The sequence below is a fragment of the Perissodus microlepis genome, chromosome 20, assembly GCF_051167445.1.
Source record: "Perissodus microlepis isolate ML-2025 ecotype Zambia chromosome 20, ASM5116744v1, whole genome shotgun sequence".
NCBI lineage: Eukaryota > Metazoa > Chordata > Actinopteri > Cichliformes > Cichlidae > Perissodus > Perissodus microlepis.
The window spans coordinates 20,402,642-20,421,854 of record NC_140480.1 but is presented as its reverse complement, the minus strand read 5'-3'; the positions used below and the strand labels follow the sequence as shown (position 1 = coordinate 20,421,854).

General features: G+C 47.6%; 1 protein-coding gene across 4 annotated transcripts in view; it reads right to left on the bottom strand.

The window, feature by feature from the left end:
* Positions 1-689: 689 nt before the first annotated feature.
* The window catches only part of flna (filamin A, alpha (actin binding protein 280)), a 42,383-nt gene continuing 23,859 nt past the window's right edge, over positions 690-19,213 (bottom strand). Inside the window, exons 10-49 of one of the 4 annotated variants that reach the window (XM_084918050.1) lie at positions 18,478-18,615; positions 17,734-17,860; positions 17,524-17,660; positions 17,241-17,437; positions 16,682-16,795; positions 16,456-16,599; positions 16,256-16,379; positions 15,907-16,067; positions 15,729-15,819; positions 14,660-14,829; positions 14,393-14,510; positions 14,061-14,173; positions 13,615-13,764; positions 13,176-13,494; positions 12,789-12,962; positions 12,522-12,684; positions 12,286-12,464; positions 11,989-12,156; positions 11,762-11,885; positions 11,200-11,356; positions 10,941-11,130; positions 9,829-9,852; positions 9,111-9,358; positions 7,953-8,027; positions 7,206-7,305; positions 6,993-7,133; positions 6,773-6,901; positions 6,499-6,672; positions 5,932-6,093; positions 5,589-5,792; positions 5,355-5,507; positions 5,150-5,272; positions 4,737-5,003; positions 4,508-4,645; positions 4,217-4,332; positions 3,226-3,358; positions 2,961-3,137; positions 2,650-2,868; positions 2,357-2,554; positions 690-1,970 (exon numbers count right to left, since the gene is read on the bottom strand). In XM_084918050.1, the coding sequence (XP_084774176.1) occupies positions 1,786-1,970; positions 2,357-2,554; positions 2,650-2,868; positions 2,961-3,137; positions 3,226-3,358; positions 4,217-4,332; positions 4,508-4,645; positions 4,737-5,003; positions 5,150-5,272; positions 5,355-5,507; positions 5,589-5,792; positions 5,932-6,093; positions 6,499-6,672; positions 6,773-6,901; positions 6,993-7,133; positions 7,206-7,305; positions 7,953-8,027; positions 9,111-9,358; positions 9,829-9,852; positions 10,941-11,130; positions 11,200-11,356; positions 11,762-11,885; positions 11,989-12,156; positions 12,286-12,464; positions 12,522-12,684; positions 12,789-12,962; positions 13,176-13,494; positions 13,615-13,764; positions 14,061-14,173; positions 14,393-14,510; positions 14,660-14,829; positions 15,729-15,819; positions 15,907-16,067; positions 16,256-16,379; positions 16,456-16,599; positions 16,682-16,795; positions 17,241-17,437; positions 17,524-17,660; positions 17,734-17,860; positions 18,478-18,615 (6,224 nt within the window). In that variant the 3' untranslated portion in view covers positions 690-1,785. The remainder of the gene's footprint in view (positions 1,971-2,356; positions 2,555-2,649; positions 2,869-2,960; positions 3,138-3,225; positions 3,359-4,216; positions 4,333-4,507; positions 4,646-4,736; positions 5,004-5,149; positions 5,273-5,354; positions 5,508-5,588; positions 5,793-5,931; positions 6,094-6,498; positions 6,673-6,772; positions 6,902-6,992; positions 7,134-7,205; positions 7,306-7,952; positions 8,028-9,110; positions 9,359-9,828; positions 9,853-10,940; positions 11,131-11,199; positions 11,357-11,761; positions 11,886-11,988; positions 12,157-12,285; positions 12,465-12,521; positions 12,685-12,788; positions 12,963-13,175; positions 13,495-13,614; positions 13,765-14,060; positions 14,174-14,392; positions 14,511-14,659; positions 14,830-15,728; positions 15,820-15,906; positions 16,068-16,255; positions 16,380-16,455; positions 16,600-16,681; positions 16,796-17,240; positions 17,438-17,523; positions 17,661-17,733; positions 17,861-18,477; positions 18,616-19,213) is intronic. The other 3 variants (XM_084918051.1, XM_084918052.1, XM_084918053.1) reach the window with 3 other exon arrangements.

The window sequence follows — 19,213 nt, the reverse complement described above, 5'->3', positions numbered from 1 at the left end:
TGATGTCGAGGCAGCATGAGAACGAGCAATTTTTTATTTTTTTTTGCCGATGCCCGTGATGCCGCCCCGGGCAACCACCCGTGTCGCCCGTATCAAAAACCGCTATTGTAGAGATGGGTTTAAAAGTATCAGTTTCCGGATTCAAATCAATTTTAGTTTGAATAATCTCATTTCAATCCATTAAACCCTAAATGCATTTTGCCAGAAACGCCAGAATCTCACCGAAGTAGTTCAACAGCCGCCAAACAGCTAACCGGTTGTTAAGTGATGCCGTATGAACCCTGCTTCCGGGTCCAAACTACTCTGCGTTAATCAAGGCTGATGTGTTTTTAACATGTAGTGAAGCTTTCTGAAGCACCGAAGCGTTTCAGTCCTCTTTAGTGACATCTGGTGGCCAAAAGTATGAATCGCAGCTTAAAACTCAAACTGCTTCATTATGATTGCCCACTCCTCAGAGCTGAACTGACAGCTTCGGTTTGATATTTTCTTCAATAATAAATTATTTGTCCTTGTTTAAATGTGCCATGGTGTGGTCTCCTTTTGCTTGTGACTTCCTAATAAAAAACAGGGGTGGAGGTGGTTATCTGCTACAGAAAGCCAGAAAATTAAAATCTCCTTGTTTTATCCTCAGTTACTTGGATAAGCGGAAGAGAGTTGATGGATGTACAGAAATGAGACAACCATTAGAATGACAGAAAAATACTTAGACAACTTTATTGTGTATCAAAATACTGTCTTACAATCATTTATAAAGCCTTTTTATTTTGGACAAGATTCTTTTTTTTGTTCAGAAACAGATTAGGCACAAAGCGGAGCTGGAAGGACAAAGGGAGGGGAGGAGGGAGGGGTGGGTGTTGCTGAAGGGGAAATGGGTGAGATCTAAAACACTGAGCAAAAAAACCACCATCTGTCCACTCCCTCTGACGCGATGAACCACACCATCATCGTCAGCCCTTCTGTTAAGCACAACTTTAGAAACTTCCCTTTTTAACATACGAGGCAGTGAGCCATTGCACACTCCTGTTTCATGCCGGGGAATCGGGCTCTTTATCCGAGTTCTTACAACCTAATGGACATGGATGGCCAGTACTGGTGCCACGCTTTCCACAAAAAAACAAAACCGAGGAAGTGGCATTTCCAGGCAGCGGTGTCGGGATGACGAGCAAGCTACTGTGAAATGCGTCTTCCCTACTAAGAACAGCAGTGGCTAAACCTGGATCACACTAGCAGCAGGTAAAACAGCTGGGTTAGTAACAGAGCATCATGAATACTCTGGTGTAATGAACAGACATGCGTGTGTTCTCATAGAAGCTCATATCAGAGTGAATCCATTATTTACTGTGTGTATGTCAGAGTAGCTCCTCCAGTGTAAACAGTAACTTCCATCCAAAGCAGGGGGCCAGACTCTACTGGCACTACACTAGCTTCTCATAAATCCACTGAAAATAGAAAATCGCCTAAGGCACGACTGACTGCTAGCTTACAGTAATAATGAAAAGGTGCGTCGTTTTCGTCCCCAAGTTTACTGAATGTGTTTAGCAGAAGAATGAAAACAGAAAATGGAGCAACTGACTGTAGACAAAGGAATATTCAATGCACTGAACTTTGAATGGAATTTTAAAATATCCAATCCTGGAATCTGGCTGAGGGCAACACTGATGAAGTCATTGGTAACATGGGAGGGACGTGGAGCTCTACACAATGATGGCTTAAACTGGAGAAAGTCGTTTTAAACAGTGGTACAATTCTAATCTGCAGAGCTGGATTTTTGCTTTTTTATTTTTTTTAAACTGTGATGTGGTAGGGGCTGCCGGGGATGTGCTCGTCGCCCCACTTCACCACCAGAATGTACTCTCCCTTTTCCTTGAGCTGGTAGCTCACGTTGTACATGCGGTTGCCCAGATGTTTCACAAGGATCTCCTCACATGGGACCTTAGGACCGTCCACGCCAACCAAGAGCATGTTACGACCTGCAAAAGATGTTATCAGGTGAGTGATTGCATCAGACCAAAATCAGCCCCAGAGCGTGTCGTGCAGAAGCAGCCACACTGCTGAAAGGTGTGCAGAATTCCTCCATTGTTGCGTTGCTAAAACAAGCACAGCCTTTCCTCGGAGACGAGTCCTGACAACAGCTTCACCAAACTACCATCGCTGAGTGCTGGCAGTACGGGCCTTCCTTCAGATGTCCAGTTGCAGGAACAGATTAAATGTCAAGTGAAAGCAGCTCATATGAAAGCTCTGCCACACCGCTGGATTTTCTATGGTCATACTTACGACTTTACCACAAAATACAACATCTGATCCTGAATATCGCTCTGACCTGTGTTCTGTTCATGCATATCCTAGCTTTACACACCTGCTTTGCTGCAGTCAACGCTGAAGTTGTTCTTCTGACCAATGAAGCCTTTTGTCAGGCCCGGGCCCTTAGCCACAACCTTGCTGGCATCGGATTGGATAGGAGCGCCCTGCTGAGAACAGCTGATGGCACGGGTCACAGGGTCTACAGTAACAGAGGAGGTTTCATGCATACTGTGGCTGGACACAAGCTTGGAACCTAGAAGACAGAGAGGAAGAGGAGTGTGAGTTAAAGCTGAAGGCATTACAGTATTTTACATTTAATAAAATAATGATGAAAATATTCCTCCTCACCAGTGATCTTGGCCTTGAAGGGGCTTCCCACAATGTGGTAAGGACCGCCATACTTGATGGAGATGAGATAGTTGCCGGGTGCCATCGGGGTGTACGTGACCCTGTAACCCTCGGGACACTCCACGCAGTCCATCTTCACCTTGGAAGGCCCGTCGATGGTGACCGCTAAAGCCCCGGGCCCTGCGTTGCTTGTGTTCACCACAAATTCACATGATGTTCCTGGAGGTAAATGACACATGACAGGCAGGATATAGGGGACATCAAACAGGCAAAGGAATTTCATTGATTTGCACTCAGGGTGAAAGTGCTACCTGTGGTGCCTCCCTCCAGTCCTGGTCCGTATGCAGACACCATCCCAGGGTCTCCGGCCTGGCCGGTCTCTCCGACTCGAATCTTGAACGGACTACCGGGGATGTGACTTCCATTGAACTTCACATCAATCAGATAGAGACCATTCTCTCTGGGGATGAACCTGACTGCATATTTATCTATCAAACAGAAGGCACATCAGTCTAACGCATCACATCAGCTTAGCAAGTGCTTTGATTGGGTAAGGGTTGGTTTTCCTGAGGTTACCTTGGTCAATCTCAGTGACGCAGCACTCCTCCAGCGCTCCTGACGGGCTGTGGACCTTGGCATCAATCGCACCCTTTGCTCCGTTAAGGCTGACAGCGAATGACGCTGGTTGGTTCACCTTCAGACCCGATTCCTGCTCAACAACACACTCACAGAATCAAACACTGCATCGAAGGACAAAATGAACCCCCATGCCTCTGCTGCCCACAGCAAGTCAGCAAACGGTCACCACATCATAACCACCACTCTTACATAGCTTACCTGAAGTCGCTAACAAGGCTAAAGAGGAGGGCTGTGCAGTGAAAAGGTGTGCATGTATCATATTTTTGCTTGTGCGCGTCCGTGTGCACATGAAGATTCCTGCAAGTGTTTCTAGTAGGTGGTCTGACCATTCATTTTGTAATATATTAGAGAACGCGCGATATGCTTTCAGTGAGCAGCAGGTACTTTGGAGTCGTGCTACCCAAAGCCTACGTCCACACAGTGTCTTTGTCATCACTGCATACATGCGTGATACCAAGGCCTGTGTGATGATGCGACACTGACACATGGCTCTATGGGTGAATGAACAGGAAGAACAGCCCATGTTAAACCTCTTTAACCCTTTAGCGCCCACAAGACTTTCAGAGACGAGAGGCTGTTGGGAGCCTTTAGAATGAGGCACGAGAAACACACACAGTCCTTTCGTATTCCAGAAGCCCTTGCACTGCCCAGCAATGCAGCAGCAGCTGATGGTGATCCTATGTCTGTACCTTTGCTACCAGTGCATGCAAAACAAACCACTACAGCTGACTTGCTGTCAGAGGTATCCACGCTCAAAACGTCATAAAAACAAAAACCCTCACCGAGCTGCTACAGTAAAAAGAAATAAAAGGCTGGTCTCTTTACATGTGATCTAGCACAAAAGTCACCAACACTCTGCTGCTGCAATGCGGTGTACTGTGGCCTGGTGGTGTGTGCATACGGATGTGTGCGTGTCTCAGAGCCTCACCTGAAGACTGGCAACAGTGAGTCGGCGGGCATCATCTGACGGCGAAGCCACGGGGACGATGAAGGGGCTGTCGGGGATGTGCTCGTCGTTGAAGCGGATCGACACCTCGTAGTCACCTACAAGGGGAACCATCAGAGAGTCAGTGAGAGTGTCACTCAAGCACAAAACAGTGACAGGACGACACACACACACACACACGAGGACCAGAGTCAGAGTACGACTGAAGCATAAAACCACACTATAAACTAGAAATGTGATTCAGTGTGCAGCACAGGCTCTGTCTTTTCTCACCAGGCTCCTGCACGATGTAGGAAACCCCACTGGAGCCGTCCTTGCGGTCCTCAAAGGCGATTTCGGCCTTGCTTGGCCCCTCCACAGCAATACTGAGCCCTCCGGCCCCAGCCTCCCGCGTCCAGATGCTGAACTCAGCTACACACACACACACACAAAAACAGAGTTAGCTATACAGTGTAAAATTACACACTGGATTCTGCGCTCACAACCCAGACACCACACCAACCTGGTACTCCAGCCTCCGCTCTCTCCAGGCCTGGCCCTCCAGCACGCACTTTGTGAGCGCCACCCTCACCCAGGGGGCCGACAGTGAACTGGAACGGGCTCCCAGGCACATGCACGCCGTTGTATTTCACACACACGGTATGCACACCGGTCTCAGTGGGCACAAAACGAATGCAGTAGGTGTTATTCTCTCCCTCCATGATGTCAGCCTTGTGAACCTGACCAGAGGGGCTGGTCACCTGAGCGGTCATGTCCGCTATGCTGATCTCTGAGGACGCACAGATGTAGACATACAAACATGAGGATCACCTAGCGTCAGCTGCATAAGAGAACCTAACCGTGAGAAGGCTGTAACCTCCCCCTTTACACCCGAGCACAGATGGAGAATTAAATACGAGTTCCTGTTTGTCTCACCTGGGATCTTCAGGCTCAGGTCACACTGGCTGCCAACGTTTGCAACCGATGCTGCCCTCTTCTTCCTGGTGATGCTCTCCTTCATTCTGCCCTCCCCTGTTACCTTCACCGTGAAAGCACTTCCTGTGTATACACATGAACAAATTCACTTTTACAAAACCAAAACATGTGCCTCCTCTGTAATCCGACTGTTTCATGTAAGCACCTGGCACATGTTGGTCAGCAAACTTGATGTTGATGATGTAATTTCCTGGTTCAGTGGGGCAGTAGGTGACCTTGCAGGTGCCATCCTCCTGGTCCTCAGTGTTAATGTCCACTTTGCTGGGGCCTTCAATGGAGAGGCTCAGGCCACCGTAGCCTAATGCATCAAAGATGAGCATGACAAATATGAATGTGTAAAAATAAAATGACAGCATCTATGCTTTCACTGAGCATATACCTGCATCACGAGTGTCGATGATGAACTCTGCAGGCTCAAAGGTCCTGGCCTCGCTCAGCCCCTGTCCACTCACACGCACACGGCTCGCGTCACCAATCTCTGACTGCTTGATCATTACAGAAATTGGGCTGCTGGGAATATGACGACCGTTCTTCTTGATGTTAACAAGGTGCTCGCCAATCTCCTTGGGAACAAAGGAGATTCCTAAGACAGACAGAGGAGGGTTAACAACGCGCCAACCAGCATGCAGCCCGTTTTAGCCCCCCCGTCTTACTTAGGGAACCATAAAATAATTGGATTCTGATGACTCATTGTTTAGCAAACTTATCAGACGCACACTCACCAACGTGACCGTTACGCAGCATCTTCAGCAGGCAGGGCTCCTCTCGCCCTGAGGGTGTTGTAAGAGAGGCTGTCAGCTGGCTGAGGTCGAGCTCTCCAATGTCCAGTGGAATATCTGCAGCCGAGCCCACCTTCAGATGGGACATCCTCATCGAATCGTCACCTAGAGATGCAGCAGTGATTGTTAGGGCACACGCTAATGGCATAAATGCACTTTTTCTATCATTTTGTGGGGGGGTGTGGTTTGTGGCTCAGCTGCAGGGGAGGGGGGTGGAGCAGTGGGTTCAGGGGAGGCCGACCCACACCTGACTGGAGGAGAGGGTGGTGTGTGCTACAGGAGCAGTGGGAAAGCCAATAAAAACGTGTTAACAGCAACGCTGCTGTTGTCGGCTCACACACGTATCCTTACTAAATTAACTGGATTTTTATCATTTCAGTTTGGGCGTCTGATCAGAATGTTTCCAGGCATGTAGTCTTGGAACATCTCCGGATCCAGCAGGAAGGGAGGAACTACGTTACTGTAGTGTGTGGGCTGCATGGATGTCTACTCTGATGTAGAAAGAGTTACCAGTAATCCTAGCAGAGAAGGGGCTGCCTGGGATGTGCTTGTCATTGTATTTAACAAGGATGCTGTAGTCTCCCGGCAGCACTGGCAGGTAAGACACGGTGCAGGTTCCGTCCTGGTTGTCCACACAGCTGATGTCAGCCTTGGACGGACCCTCGATGGCCAGAGACAAACCCCCTACAAAGATGATCAGCGGGCGTCACATGTGTTCAAATCTGAGGAGGCAGGTAAGTCATAGCCAATATAATTGCACTCCACAGGTGTGACTGTTACCCACCTTCTCCAGCATCTTTGGTGTTAACAGTAAAGACGGCTGGCTTGTTGACAGTCCCGTGGATAAGGCCAGGCCCATAGGCACTGACATTACCACTGTTCATGTAATCCACGTAGAACTGCAAGGGACTTCCTGTTGGCAGACAGAGCGGTTAGTGTCGCACGTCCAAACCATCTTCTCAGTGCACTTTAGAGCCCACACAGTCCTAAATGTGTACAGATACCAGGGATGTGGATGCAGTCATATTTGATATCCATCTCGTGCAGCCCGGCCTCTGTGGGAGCGTACTTGACAGTAACCGTGCCATCTTTGTTGTCTGTGATGTCAGGCTTAGCCACTTTGCCCGATGGCATTCGGACCTCACCTGAAGCAGAGGACAACACAATGACACACACATCACTATGATCAAATTACGCGTTTATAAAGGAGACGTTACCTGTGATCTCTCCTTTCTGGATGGTGAATGGGATCACCAGGTCAAACGGTCTCAGACTTGCCACATCCAGCCCGTTCATTCCCATTGGTCGGTCTGTTGCCTGAGAGACAGAGTGCACCAGTCAGATCACAGGTTGTTAAGAGATCGTGGCAACCGTTCTGGTTACAGTGACAACATGTCAGACAAAATGAACACAGTGCGGGATGGAAGAGGAAAACGCCAACAATGAACAGAGGATGAGACGATGAGATGGAATGATAATGGCGACCGTGGTCAGGATGATGGTACGGACAAGCTGCAAGAGCAGGATGGGGACAAAACATCGGAAAGCCATTTTGAAAAACGTGGAGTAGCTGGGACGGCCAAATTTAGGATTTTCAAAATGGCCTTTTTCCCTCTGAAGCCAGGTCGACATGGAGCACTGTCCACAAGGGCTGCATAATGCTTGAGAAAATATATAATTTGGTCCCATGCTACGAAGGAAACCACTGTTCAGCTCATACAGTAGGCTTTGGACCCTGAAATTTAACATTATGCAGCTCTGCTGAACCGTCCATGTGTCCTTGGCATCCTGTTTGGAGAGAGAAACGAGAGAAAGCACCCTCTCAGTGATGAAACACCTGCAATGAGACACAGCAGACAATGATGAAAGGAGACCATGTGCGCCATAGACGACAAAGGGACAACAGGGAGAAGCAAAACTGAAGCCGAGAAGGCCGAGAGACTGGAGGCTGAGGATTTAGATACCCAGGGCTGTTGAGTGTAGTACTGGGGCATTTGGCTCTGTTGCATGAGCTGGTCTGATGGAGCTCCTTCCAGTGCCTGGAGGGTGTAGGTAGGGATGGTGGAGGGAATTGAGAGAGTGAAAAAGATAAGGCATTGGAGCGGATTAAAACGGCAGTCAAAGTGATTTAGAGAAACGGCTGCAGGCGTCAGGACCAAAGCCTCTGTAGGGGAAGTAGTTGAAAGCATCTGTGGTCCAGGGCTCTGACAAACCTGTAACTGCTGGTAAACAACCAGCTCAGTAGTTACTGTACCGACGAGCAACACAAACACTCTGCATCAACTTGTAATTCTTACCACGTCTACATCAGCTGCTGCTCATTTGAATTTAAAATCTGTCCTCATAAAGGCCCCGCCCCTCTACACCATCTTACTGAGAGTACTCAGTCAGTATGAAGGGGCTGAGCAATGACAAATGAAGCCAATACAGGCGTGACAAAAGCTCCACCTCCTCATTGTCCTATAAAGCTCCCACGTCCACCTTTACAGCCGGAAAAACAGAACGTGCTTACACTCTGCCCATGCTGACCAAAGCTGCTTTTTGGACCCACTTCCACAGCAACACAACATGTGTGACTTTAAAACATTAAATCAGGGCTTTGGCATCTCGGACTGTGTATGAGTTTTCTTCAGTCGGTGGTTTCTGTCACTCTTACTAGCAGCAGGGCTCGACTAACCCAGCGTTGAGCGCAGAACGCACAACCTTTGGACAAACTGCCTGAAATGTATCGACAGAAACATTTCAGGGATTCTGAGTGATTCTGCACTCCAGATGGGTTAATTGCAATAAAATAAATTTGATCGTGATGACGGATTAATCCACACTAACACGTTAACGTGGACAGCCCTTATTAGTGCTCACTTAAATTGCTTGCCTAGAATTTGAGGACAGTTTATCTTGGGCCCACTTCCTGTCAGTTATCTCGCCCATAATCGTCTCATGTCGGTGACTTTGTATTCTCGCGTCACAAGCTTCAAGCTGCAGCCTGCTTTCACTGTGGATGCAGCTTAAGACTGAACTCTGCTTCTCCAAGTTGAGGGTCATTCTTGATAACTGTATCTGACACTGAGAAGTTTTCATGAGATTCTAGCAGAGCAGGCTTACACGTGCAGATCACTCACCGTGACTTGGAACGGACTGTTAGGGATGTGCTCCCCTCCAAAGCGGACGCAGATCACATACTCGCCAGGCTGTGGCGCCGTGTAGAAGATGTCGAATGTGCCGTCCTCATTTTCAACCACGTCCACGTCAAGCTCCGCCCCCTCTGGCGTGCAGACGCTGCACGTCACCTTGCCTTTTCCGGCAGCCTTGGCGTCCACCGTGATAACCGTCTGTTCGCCAATCTGGATAGTTGGGCCAACACCGGCACCTTCAGATAAAAGTCATAAAATGCATTTAAGTTGTTTCTTACACAGACACAAACGCACTGCCAGACGCAACATTCAGCATGCACATTCCACAACCAGAAGACCAGGTTAAAGCTGAATCTAGTCATGTTATTACCATCGCTCATATATTGTTACCAATAACAGTTACAGTTTCCATGTATGAACAGAAAGCTAGATTAGCCAGAGTGCCATTCCACCATGCCTTTCTACCTACTCTGTTAGTCCATTAGTTTGTCCAATATAAAATGGAGACACACAGTTATGAGAGAGGAAGCGTAAAATGAGATGGAAGGCGGGAAAACAAATGGTCTGGGAAAGTGAAATATAGAAGAGAAACAAGCAAAAGGATGGGATGTCCTGTTGAAAGCTGGTGCCACTATCCTCCATGCTGAGAAAAAAAAAAAAAAAAAAAAAGACAACAGAAGGTCCTCTACATGATAAAAAGGCTTACCTAAACCGTGACCGCCGATTGAGACTGAAAGTAGGAACAGTGAGAAGCAAGGGAGCCAGAGAAAAGTGACAAATAAAAGACAGTCAGGTGGGGTGGAGGTGACGGGTGGCAATAACTGTGCTCCAAACAGTTGGATGAAACAAACGGTGGGGGAGTGTGAAGCGGGGCGGTGTGTGTGTGTGTGTGTGTCTGTGTGTGTGGGGCCGGGCTGAGTGAGGAGTGTGCAGGGTGCAACTGAGGAGCACAGCGTGAGAAATGCCACATACCAATGCACAGAAAACTGATGAGATACGAGCAGCAGGTACACTGAGAGGCACTCTAGATCATATGACCTCCAACAAACCACTCACATAATCATCTGTGGAGCCAAATGTCCGTGAGCCCTCAGGTGTGGGTGGGTAGGAAGACTTTCAATCGTTGCCATTGTAGTTAACCAAAGAGTGTCTCATTCATGCATGTTTGACTATAATTCATAAAAACCAAAAACAGGATTTCTATCATCTGAGCTCAAACTCACTGATGTCATGCATCAGGTGACTTAAAGAACCAAAGCAGGTAGTCCTACCTGGCTGTTAGAAAACATTCAAGCTTCACTTTCAGAACCAGAAGTTACTCATGTGATTACAGCTGACTGATTAAACTGGAACTTCCTCAATGCTCGACTTTAAATACCAGATCCTGACTCTTCAGTTCAAAGACACGCTGAGCGCTCAATCCTTGTGTTCTGTAGACGCATTTATAAGTATTTACCCATTTGTAAATCTGCACCGCTCAAAGAACTGTGCAACATTTTCTGTAATATATAAAATCCTGTACGAGCAACTATTCCTGCATGAGAGAGGAGAGAAACGTTTTGTGGCTCTGAGTAAAAACCCTTTGACCTCTCCCGGCTGCAGGAACTCTGGATTTTAATAGCAACAGGTGGAAATGTGGGGCATATACTGTTGATAACAATCAGATATGTTGGAAATCATTGTGTGTCAGTATTCTACACAATATGTTTCACTAATTATTCCTGCTGAGACGAGACACTGATCAGCAGTACAGCCGACTGAGTTGGTAGAACAACAAAACTCAACGTCTATGACTGCAGCAGCCCGTCCTGGACATACCTGTGACGGTGCACTTGCTGGCATCTCCGGTGGGCAGAGCCCTGATTCGGTAGGGTGAATAAGGGATCTCGTCTCCTCCGTACTTAATGAGAATGGTGTATCTGCCAGTCATGTCTGGCACATAAGACACCAGGTAGGTCCCATCATGGTTGTCACGGATATTTGCCTTCTTGGGCTTCCCCTCTGGGTCCTTCAGGAGAAAAAGCGTTAGCTAAACATCGCAGCTCTGATTCCATGCTTGTGTGGTCCAAGCACTCACAGTGATCTGCACTGCCAGCAGTCCCTCGCCTGCATCTTTGGCATCGATGGTGAACTCCACCGGCAGAGAGGCGGGCACTCCAGTGGTGTTGAGGCCGGGTCCGCTTGCACGCACCTTGCTGGCATCATGGGTGGGCAGCACCTTCACCTTGTACGGGCTGACAAAGAGAGAGAAGGACTGGCTGTGGGATACAGTCTCATCGACAGAGCCGAGTAAACCACGGGCAGGTTAGATGTTTCATTAGCAGCCTGATGAAACGAGCTGTGTCGTTAGCCGAATTCAGCCATGCAGACAGATGACCGTCTATGGTAAAGCATGCAGATCACCCGGACAGCACAGTTATTATTCCAGCCAGACTTCAGCTACTTCATTCTAATAATGCAGGAACTACAAAGATTTATTACTACTGGCTTTTGAATGTGGTTCTATTCAGAAAAACAAAACTAACATCGTTTTGTGTTTTCTGTGTTGGTCACAGGCAGACATTGATCATCACGGTTAGATATTAGGAAATGGATTAAAATTTGTGCATATTTAGGCTGATACACTGCCTGACAGTTACCTGCGTGGGATCTCCTCATCAGCATACAACACATTGATGGAATAGGGTCCCTCTCGAGTAGGAACATAGTTGACTGTGTGAGTCTGGTCACCGTTATCCACAACCTCCACAGGCTCCACCACACCTGAACACACACAGAAAGAAGCCAAATACCAAGTTTAACATCTTCTAAGAGCTCTCTGGTACACAGTTAATCATAGATGGAGAAATGTTAGAAGCCAGATCACCTTTGGGCCCTTGTACTCGGACCTGCAGTGGGGCAACTCCAGCTTTGGAGGCATCCACTGTGAACGCCTGAGGAATGTTAGCTCTGACATTGTTGCCGAGGCCGGGACCCTGGCACTTCACCTTGGTACTGTCCACTGTGTCGCTGACGGGCACAGAGAACGGACTTCCTGCTCAGAACAAGCACGAGGGAAACGATATTTAAGGCCTCTGCTTAACAACAGGGGATGGAGTACATTTCAAAAGGATGTTCTTCTCACAGTTGTATTTCTTACTACTACTAAAACAGTATTCGGTACCTGCGATGGGCTGTCCTCCGTAGGTGATGTTGAGGTTGTACGTGCCAGGCTCGTATGGGATGTACTCCACACTGCAGCTGCCATCCTTGTTGTCAGTGCAGGACATTTTGGCCTCCGACGGACCTTCCATAGCTAGACCCAGGCCACCAGTACCTGCTCCTCTGCACGGGGAAGAAAGACTTTCACAATAGGAGTAGGAAACAGATTTGTGACACGCCACCATGAACTCGTCTCACCTGGTTTCCACGGTGAACTTGTTGGGCTTGTTGGTGGTGCCACCTTTCAGACCAGGGCCGTGCACACGAACACGAGCCGGGTCGCATCCTTCAGTCACAGCAACACGGAACGGGCTCTTTGGTACCGGAGAGCCATCATAGCAAACTTCCACAGTGTGTGGGCCTGAAACACACACACACACACACACACACACACTCACACTCAACTCAAAGTGGAGAAGAAGAAAAACACTCAGTTACTGTACCCACTGCTGCACTTGAACTCACCCTCCTCGTAGGGAGTGTACTCCACATTGTAGGTTCCATCCCGAAGGTCCGTGATCAGGGCATCCGTGCGGCTCCCTGAGGGGTTGCTGATGTGGGTTTTGATGTGGTCGCCTCCAGTCTGTGTGAGAGCGCGAGCATCCACAGTGAAGTCTGTAGTGGCCTCACGGAAGACTCCTGAAAGGACAGAACATACAGTACACAGATTATCTCTAAATATAATATATATTCTTCACATAACGTTATTCACACAAGCTGGGGCCCGATTTCATCTGAATTCTGCAATAATCTACAGATCAGATCATCTCCCATCAATAAGACTATGGTGATAATGGGAGGAAGAAACCAGCACCAGCCCCACAAAAAAGGAACACACACACGTTATTTCACCTTTGCCTTCCACTCCTGGTCCGAACACCAGAACACCGCTGGCATCAACGGCAGGCTCCACGTTGAGCCGAGCAGGGAAGTTGGGCACATCCTGGCCACCATAGCGGATGGTGAGCGTGTACGAGCCAGGGTACAGAGGGATGTAGGTAATCGTGTAGGTTCCATCTCCGTTGTCTTGGATGTGAACCTCGGCCTCAGTGCCGCTGTCCGATATGATCTCAATAGTCAGCTCAGCAGGGCCGGCATTGGTACAGTCCACAACGAACTCCCCTGTCTCGCCAACCTTGGCACGCTCCAAACCTGGGCCTGAGCAACGTACCTGAGAGGAAAGGTGACACGGAACAAAGATCAATGATTCCAATCTGCAAGCATGTCAAGCTGAATTAATTCAATTCACTTCACACAGGTTTAAGAACATCCAGCAGCGCTTGTGGCTAACCTTGGAGGGGTCTGTTGCAGGGTAAGCTGTGGGGGTGAAGGGGGAGCCAGGGATGGGCACTCCATCATAAGTCAGTTCAACCTGGTATGGTCCTGATTCCCGGGGGATGAATTTCACCTGACTAGTCTCTGGGCTCAGCCCAGGCTCCACCTGGAACAAAACACATTAACGTGACTTTACCAGAGGCATGAGGAGAGAGAAATACGTGGCACTGAAAGAGTGCTGGAATACTGGGAGAGTTCTCCAACATCCAAGGAGAACTTCCAGGGGGACCAAATAAGTGGCTGGGGGTGTAAGACGGCGGTGGAGTGGACTTTGATTTTACCAATAAGGATAAATAAAATGTTTATTAAAAACCAAAAGCAGGATGAAACTGGTTTAAGACTCAAAGAGAAAAACATTAACTCCTATATTGTCCTGTTAAAAAAGGAGATTTGGTGTCATACTTTGCTGGACACTGGTTTCCCTCCTGGCCCAGTCACTTTGGCAGCAACCTTGCCCTGACCCCCAGCACCCTTTGACTTGACAGTCACTTCCTGATCTTTGCCGACAGTCATCTCTGCAAGAACACAGACCAAAGAAAACACACTGACACTTCTGATCTGCCTGAAAAGCTTAGATTTTTTTTTTTTTTTTTTTTTAAAAACACATCAACATACTGACAACCATGCAAGGGAGAAAGCCATGGTGAAAACATTCATGTTAGACAGTAGGCTTTATATAGGCTGAGGTTTGCTGTCAGGTGTGGCTGGACAAGAACAGTGACACAGGTACATACTGTCTCCCAGGCCGGTCACGTTGACCTTGCTGAGGTCCAGTGTGGGCGCCACACCGACGCTGAAAGGGCTCTTGGGAATGTGATCTCCACCGTAGGTCACAGCAACTCCCAGTGGACCCTGTCACAGCAAAGAGGAGCGATCCACACAATCCCATTTAATATGATGCATAACAGCCAGAAGAATGCTTTACTGCTCTGATAAGAAGCCACATGATACAACGTAGCTACAACTGGCAAATCCTGCATGTGGGAGCATTCTTCTCTCACCTGTTGCACGGGTGTGTATTTAACAGTGTGTGTGTTGTCGTGGTTGTTGATGATTTCAAAGTCTTTCACAGCCTCTCCTTTGGTCGGGCCGCTGAAGCTGCAGTCCAGGTTTGCCTTTCCTGCTCCTTTAGTGCTGACGGTGAAATGAGTGGGCTTGTTCAGCTCTACGCCTGAAAGACACCATTCAACTGGGTTAGGGAGTCTAATTAGAATAAAAGTAATCACCCAGCATGTCATACAAGCTTTTGTATCAACACGTTTCAATAAGCAGGAAACTTTTACAACTTAGAGGAAATGCTCGGGGTGCTTCAGGGTCCACGGGCAACAGCTCACAGCAGACAAAAGACTAAGATTAAGATGTGTAAATGTAGCTCTGCAGATACATAAAAGACTTAAAGTAACAGATTTAAAATGCTACCCAGCTTAGCACAGCGTTTCTTCTGCAGTGTAAAATAACACCAAACTACCTTGAGCTAAATTAAAATGATGCATTTAACTGAAGCAGTTGATGACTGATTTGAATTATATTAGTTCAAATAAAGTCTATTTATATGCAGTGTACAGTGACGGATTATAGGTGTGCAGTACCAGTCTGACTCTTAAGAGATTAATAAGTGTGATCCAGCTTCATACATTTATTCTGGGATGCCACAGCTTTACAGGAGTGTCACAAAACACTCATTTCAGCCCCCCGCCCCCCCAGATGACAACATCTTAAGCTAATGAGCAGGAACAGTGACTTGTACAAATAAATCCTATTATGTGGCTCATCTTTGCCATCTTACCTCTGTCAGACTGTCACATGACAGCTCAGAAGGACCTGTTTCTATTAGCATAGCAGCTCTAACCCTGTTTATTCTTGTTTTTAAATCCTTGTGATTTTAATCTGGATCTTGTCAGTTTCGTCAAACATGTTCTTGCTACAGATGTTAAAGCATTAAGAGAGCTATGAAGAGGAGTTCCATGCAGTTTGACACTGACCGTCAAACCTTTCTGAGCGTTCAGTCTACAGCCAATCGAATGTGGCCACGCCTGTTTTTGTTAGCGCCCTCTGGCTTGGTGTTCTTACCACTGCGGCTGAGTCCCGGTCCCTCCGCCTTGACTTTGCTGGCATCATGAGAAGGATCCACTTTGACCCTGAAGGGCGTCATTGGAATAGCCTGAACGCAAACAGGAAGACACACATTACAATAAACCCCGAGTCCTGGAAACAGTCTGCCTTCCAACCGATATAAATTCAGAGTCACCTGGTCAGCAAACAGCACCATGATGGTGTAGCTGCCTGCTCCAGGAGGAGTATATTTGACGGTGAAGGTATCATTGTCGTTCCTGATGATGTCAAAGTCGATGTCAGCCTCTGCAGGTCCCACCACTCCCGGGGCACACTTGATGCCTATGCTGATGTCACCTGATGGCCGAGGGCAAAGGTTAGCACGTTAGCATGTTATAGGTAACGCTCTACAGCCTCAAACAGCAGCTGGGTGAAATACATTTCCTATAATATCTGTTCATAAACATGTTATTGTTGTTTGGAATATTGCTTTGACCGGATCTTTTGTTTGTGCGCTTTACTCTCACAGTTTTCTGGAGCTTTACCTTGACCAGCCTCTGAGCAGTCAACAGTGAAGTATGTCGGCTCGAAGGCCTTGAGGCCCGTCTTTGCCACTCCAGGCCCAGAAACCTTCACCTTGTTTGGATGACAGCCTGCTCCGATATTCATCTGTGGGCACAAACACCAAAACTCAGGAGATTCAGTGAGAAGAAAAGGCGAAGCCTGCATAGCAGAGCATACTCACCCTGAACGGACTCTCAGGGATGTTAACGTCTCCCCAGGACACCATCACAGTGTGCTTCACAGGCTTTCGTGGGGTGTAGGTGCAGCTGTACGTGCCGTTGCCATTATCCTTCACCTGGACGTCCACAGAATTGCCTTCACCATCCTGTGCAGAGGACGAGGGATTAGTTCACTCAGATTTAATACATATTTACCATATTTGTGGTCATAAACAAACCCAGACATACCTGAGCTACAATTTTCAGAGGAGCTTTTCCTCCTTGCTTGGCATCGACTGTGAATTCAGTGGGTTTTCCAACAGCCAGTCCACTGCTCTGAAGGCCTGGGCCGTACGCCTTAACCTAGACAAAAAAAACACAACCAAAAAAACCCCACATGTACTACAGCCAGAAGAGCATTTACACACTACAGTGCTGTGAAGACATATCTGCCTCCTTCCTGATTTACCATCTTTTTCCATATTTATCACACTGACATGTTTCAGATCAGTTTTTAATATTAGACAAAGAATGTCTCCTATTAAAATGCAGTTTTCCAAACACACTACAGGAAAAAGTAATTCATCTAAAACCTGAAACCTTGTGTCACCTCTGACACCAAGAACTGCAGCAAGTGTTTGGTGCAGGAAGTCTCCCTTTGCCTTCACACAATCATTTTAACCCATCCACTCCCACCATGATCTCAGGCCTTGAGGCAACAGTCATGAAAACTAATCTTAACTGAAGAAAGATTGTTAGATGGACTCGTCCATGATCTCCATGTGCATCTCTCTGGGTGGGCGTATACCTTGTCTGGGTAAAAGTCTTTCCCTGGTGGGTTGACGATCTCAGCCATAAAGGGAGAGTGCTGGATGTCCTCATTGTTGCAGAGCACATGGACGGCATACTCGCCAGGCTCTGTGGGCCAGTAGCGCACGTCACACGATCCATCACCCTTGTCATCACACTCGATCTTGGCCTGAGACGGACCTTCCACAGAGAAACCTGAAGAACAACAGTTTCAGAGAAGAAACTGAAGATGATCTGCACATGCTTTCAGGACCGACCCCACGCCCGCGTATGGCACTTACCCAGTGTACCGACATTGTCTCCAACAGCCTCCACCACAAAGTCAGCAGATTTACCAACAACGCCTCCTTCCAGTCCAGGACCCCAGGCCCTCACCTTCTGCTGGCCAGCCTCAGTGCCAATCTTGACCTCCATGGGACTAAACAGAGCATCGAATGGTCAGTCACAATGACAAGGTGGAGTCAGTGTTTTGTTTGCACGCCCATGTGTACCTGCGTGGAATGTGCTGTCCTCCCCAGGTGATGGTGATGGAATATGTTCCAGGTGTGGTGGGGTAATACTCAAATCCATACACACCGTCTCCAAGGTCTTTCCGTTTACACGGCTCCTCCAGACCCTCTGTGAACAAGATGCCTTTGCATTATTTCTTTAATCCAGTCTTACTTGATCATTTTAGGAAGGAGGAAGCATCCCCAGTCTGTTTGTAGTGAAACCACAAAAGATAGATTCATTGGCCGCTCAGAAGCACATTTAAAAAAACAAAACCATAGCTCAGAGTAGAAATCCTCTGAGGCGATCGTGATTTTAGGTTGCATTAAAAAAGGTACATTTTTAAAATGCTTTATGCACAAAATTGTTCCCGTTGGACACAAGAAGCAGACTGTGCAGCCTGATCAGGCTGGTGTTTGTGCAGCTGGCTCACTGTGCTGTGATAACAGTGCACTTGTCAAAGACTGATGTGAACAGTGAAGACAGTCTGAATGTCAAAGAGCGCAGAGGAGGGCTGCAGACGTCAGGAGCTACTCTTTCAGTGACAACAGCTGGCTGTGCTCGTTCGTCTTCACTGTTCTGTTGGTTTGTTGTCAGTTAGCTAAAGATTATCTGGGGCTTTGTAAATCCAGCAACCTCATTTACTGATGTGTTTATTCATTTGTTGGGTTTTCCCTCTTCAGATTGCAAACATTAATCCCACCTCAAGCACAAAAACCAATGTGAACTTTTGGATTAGAACTCACTGGGGCCCTTGATGGTGACTTTCAGCTCCCCAGTGCCGGCTCCTTTTGTGTAAACCTTGAAGTCTGCAGTCTCCTTCACCCGGAGGCCCTTTGGCTGCAGACCACGACCCTTTGCTCTGCAGAGGCTGGGGTTACACGCTGTGGACAAACAGAGCGAGTGAGACGGGCACAGCTCCGAGTAACATTATGACCACGTACAAGTTCAGAACACGTTTCAGTGGGGACAAGACCAAAGTGTGAGGTGAATGACATTAAACACAAACCATCCATCACACTCCAGATCTGCTGGAAAGCAAATGTTATTTTCTCCTTCCTACTACCCTGCATGCCCCCCGTTATCCACCCATCCTTTCCTGCAGAGGGAATTCTTAGACCACAGGGAAGGAAGTGAGCCATTATCCTCACACAGGAAGTGGGATATCCCTTCATATCACTTTATTAAAACTGTAAAAAGCAGTGCTGAGTCACAGCGAGACCAAGTGCAGAAAGCAAAGGAAGCCTTCCAGGAAGATAAAGTGTCTCAAGATATAGTCCATGTTATTGTATTCAGATGTGTTGCACTTGCAAAAGCTACTGGACACAGAGACACCACATTAATGGCAGAAGATTGTTCTGTGTTTTCTTTTAAACCAAAGTTACATTGTTTTTAATGTCTTTCAGCCCAATCTAAGGGGACCTTCTGGTTAGCAGCAGAGCTGCCTTCCAGGAAATTCTTTACAAGCTCTTGTTGTTTCCC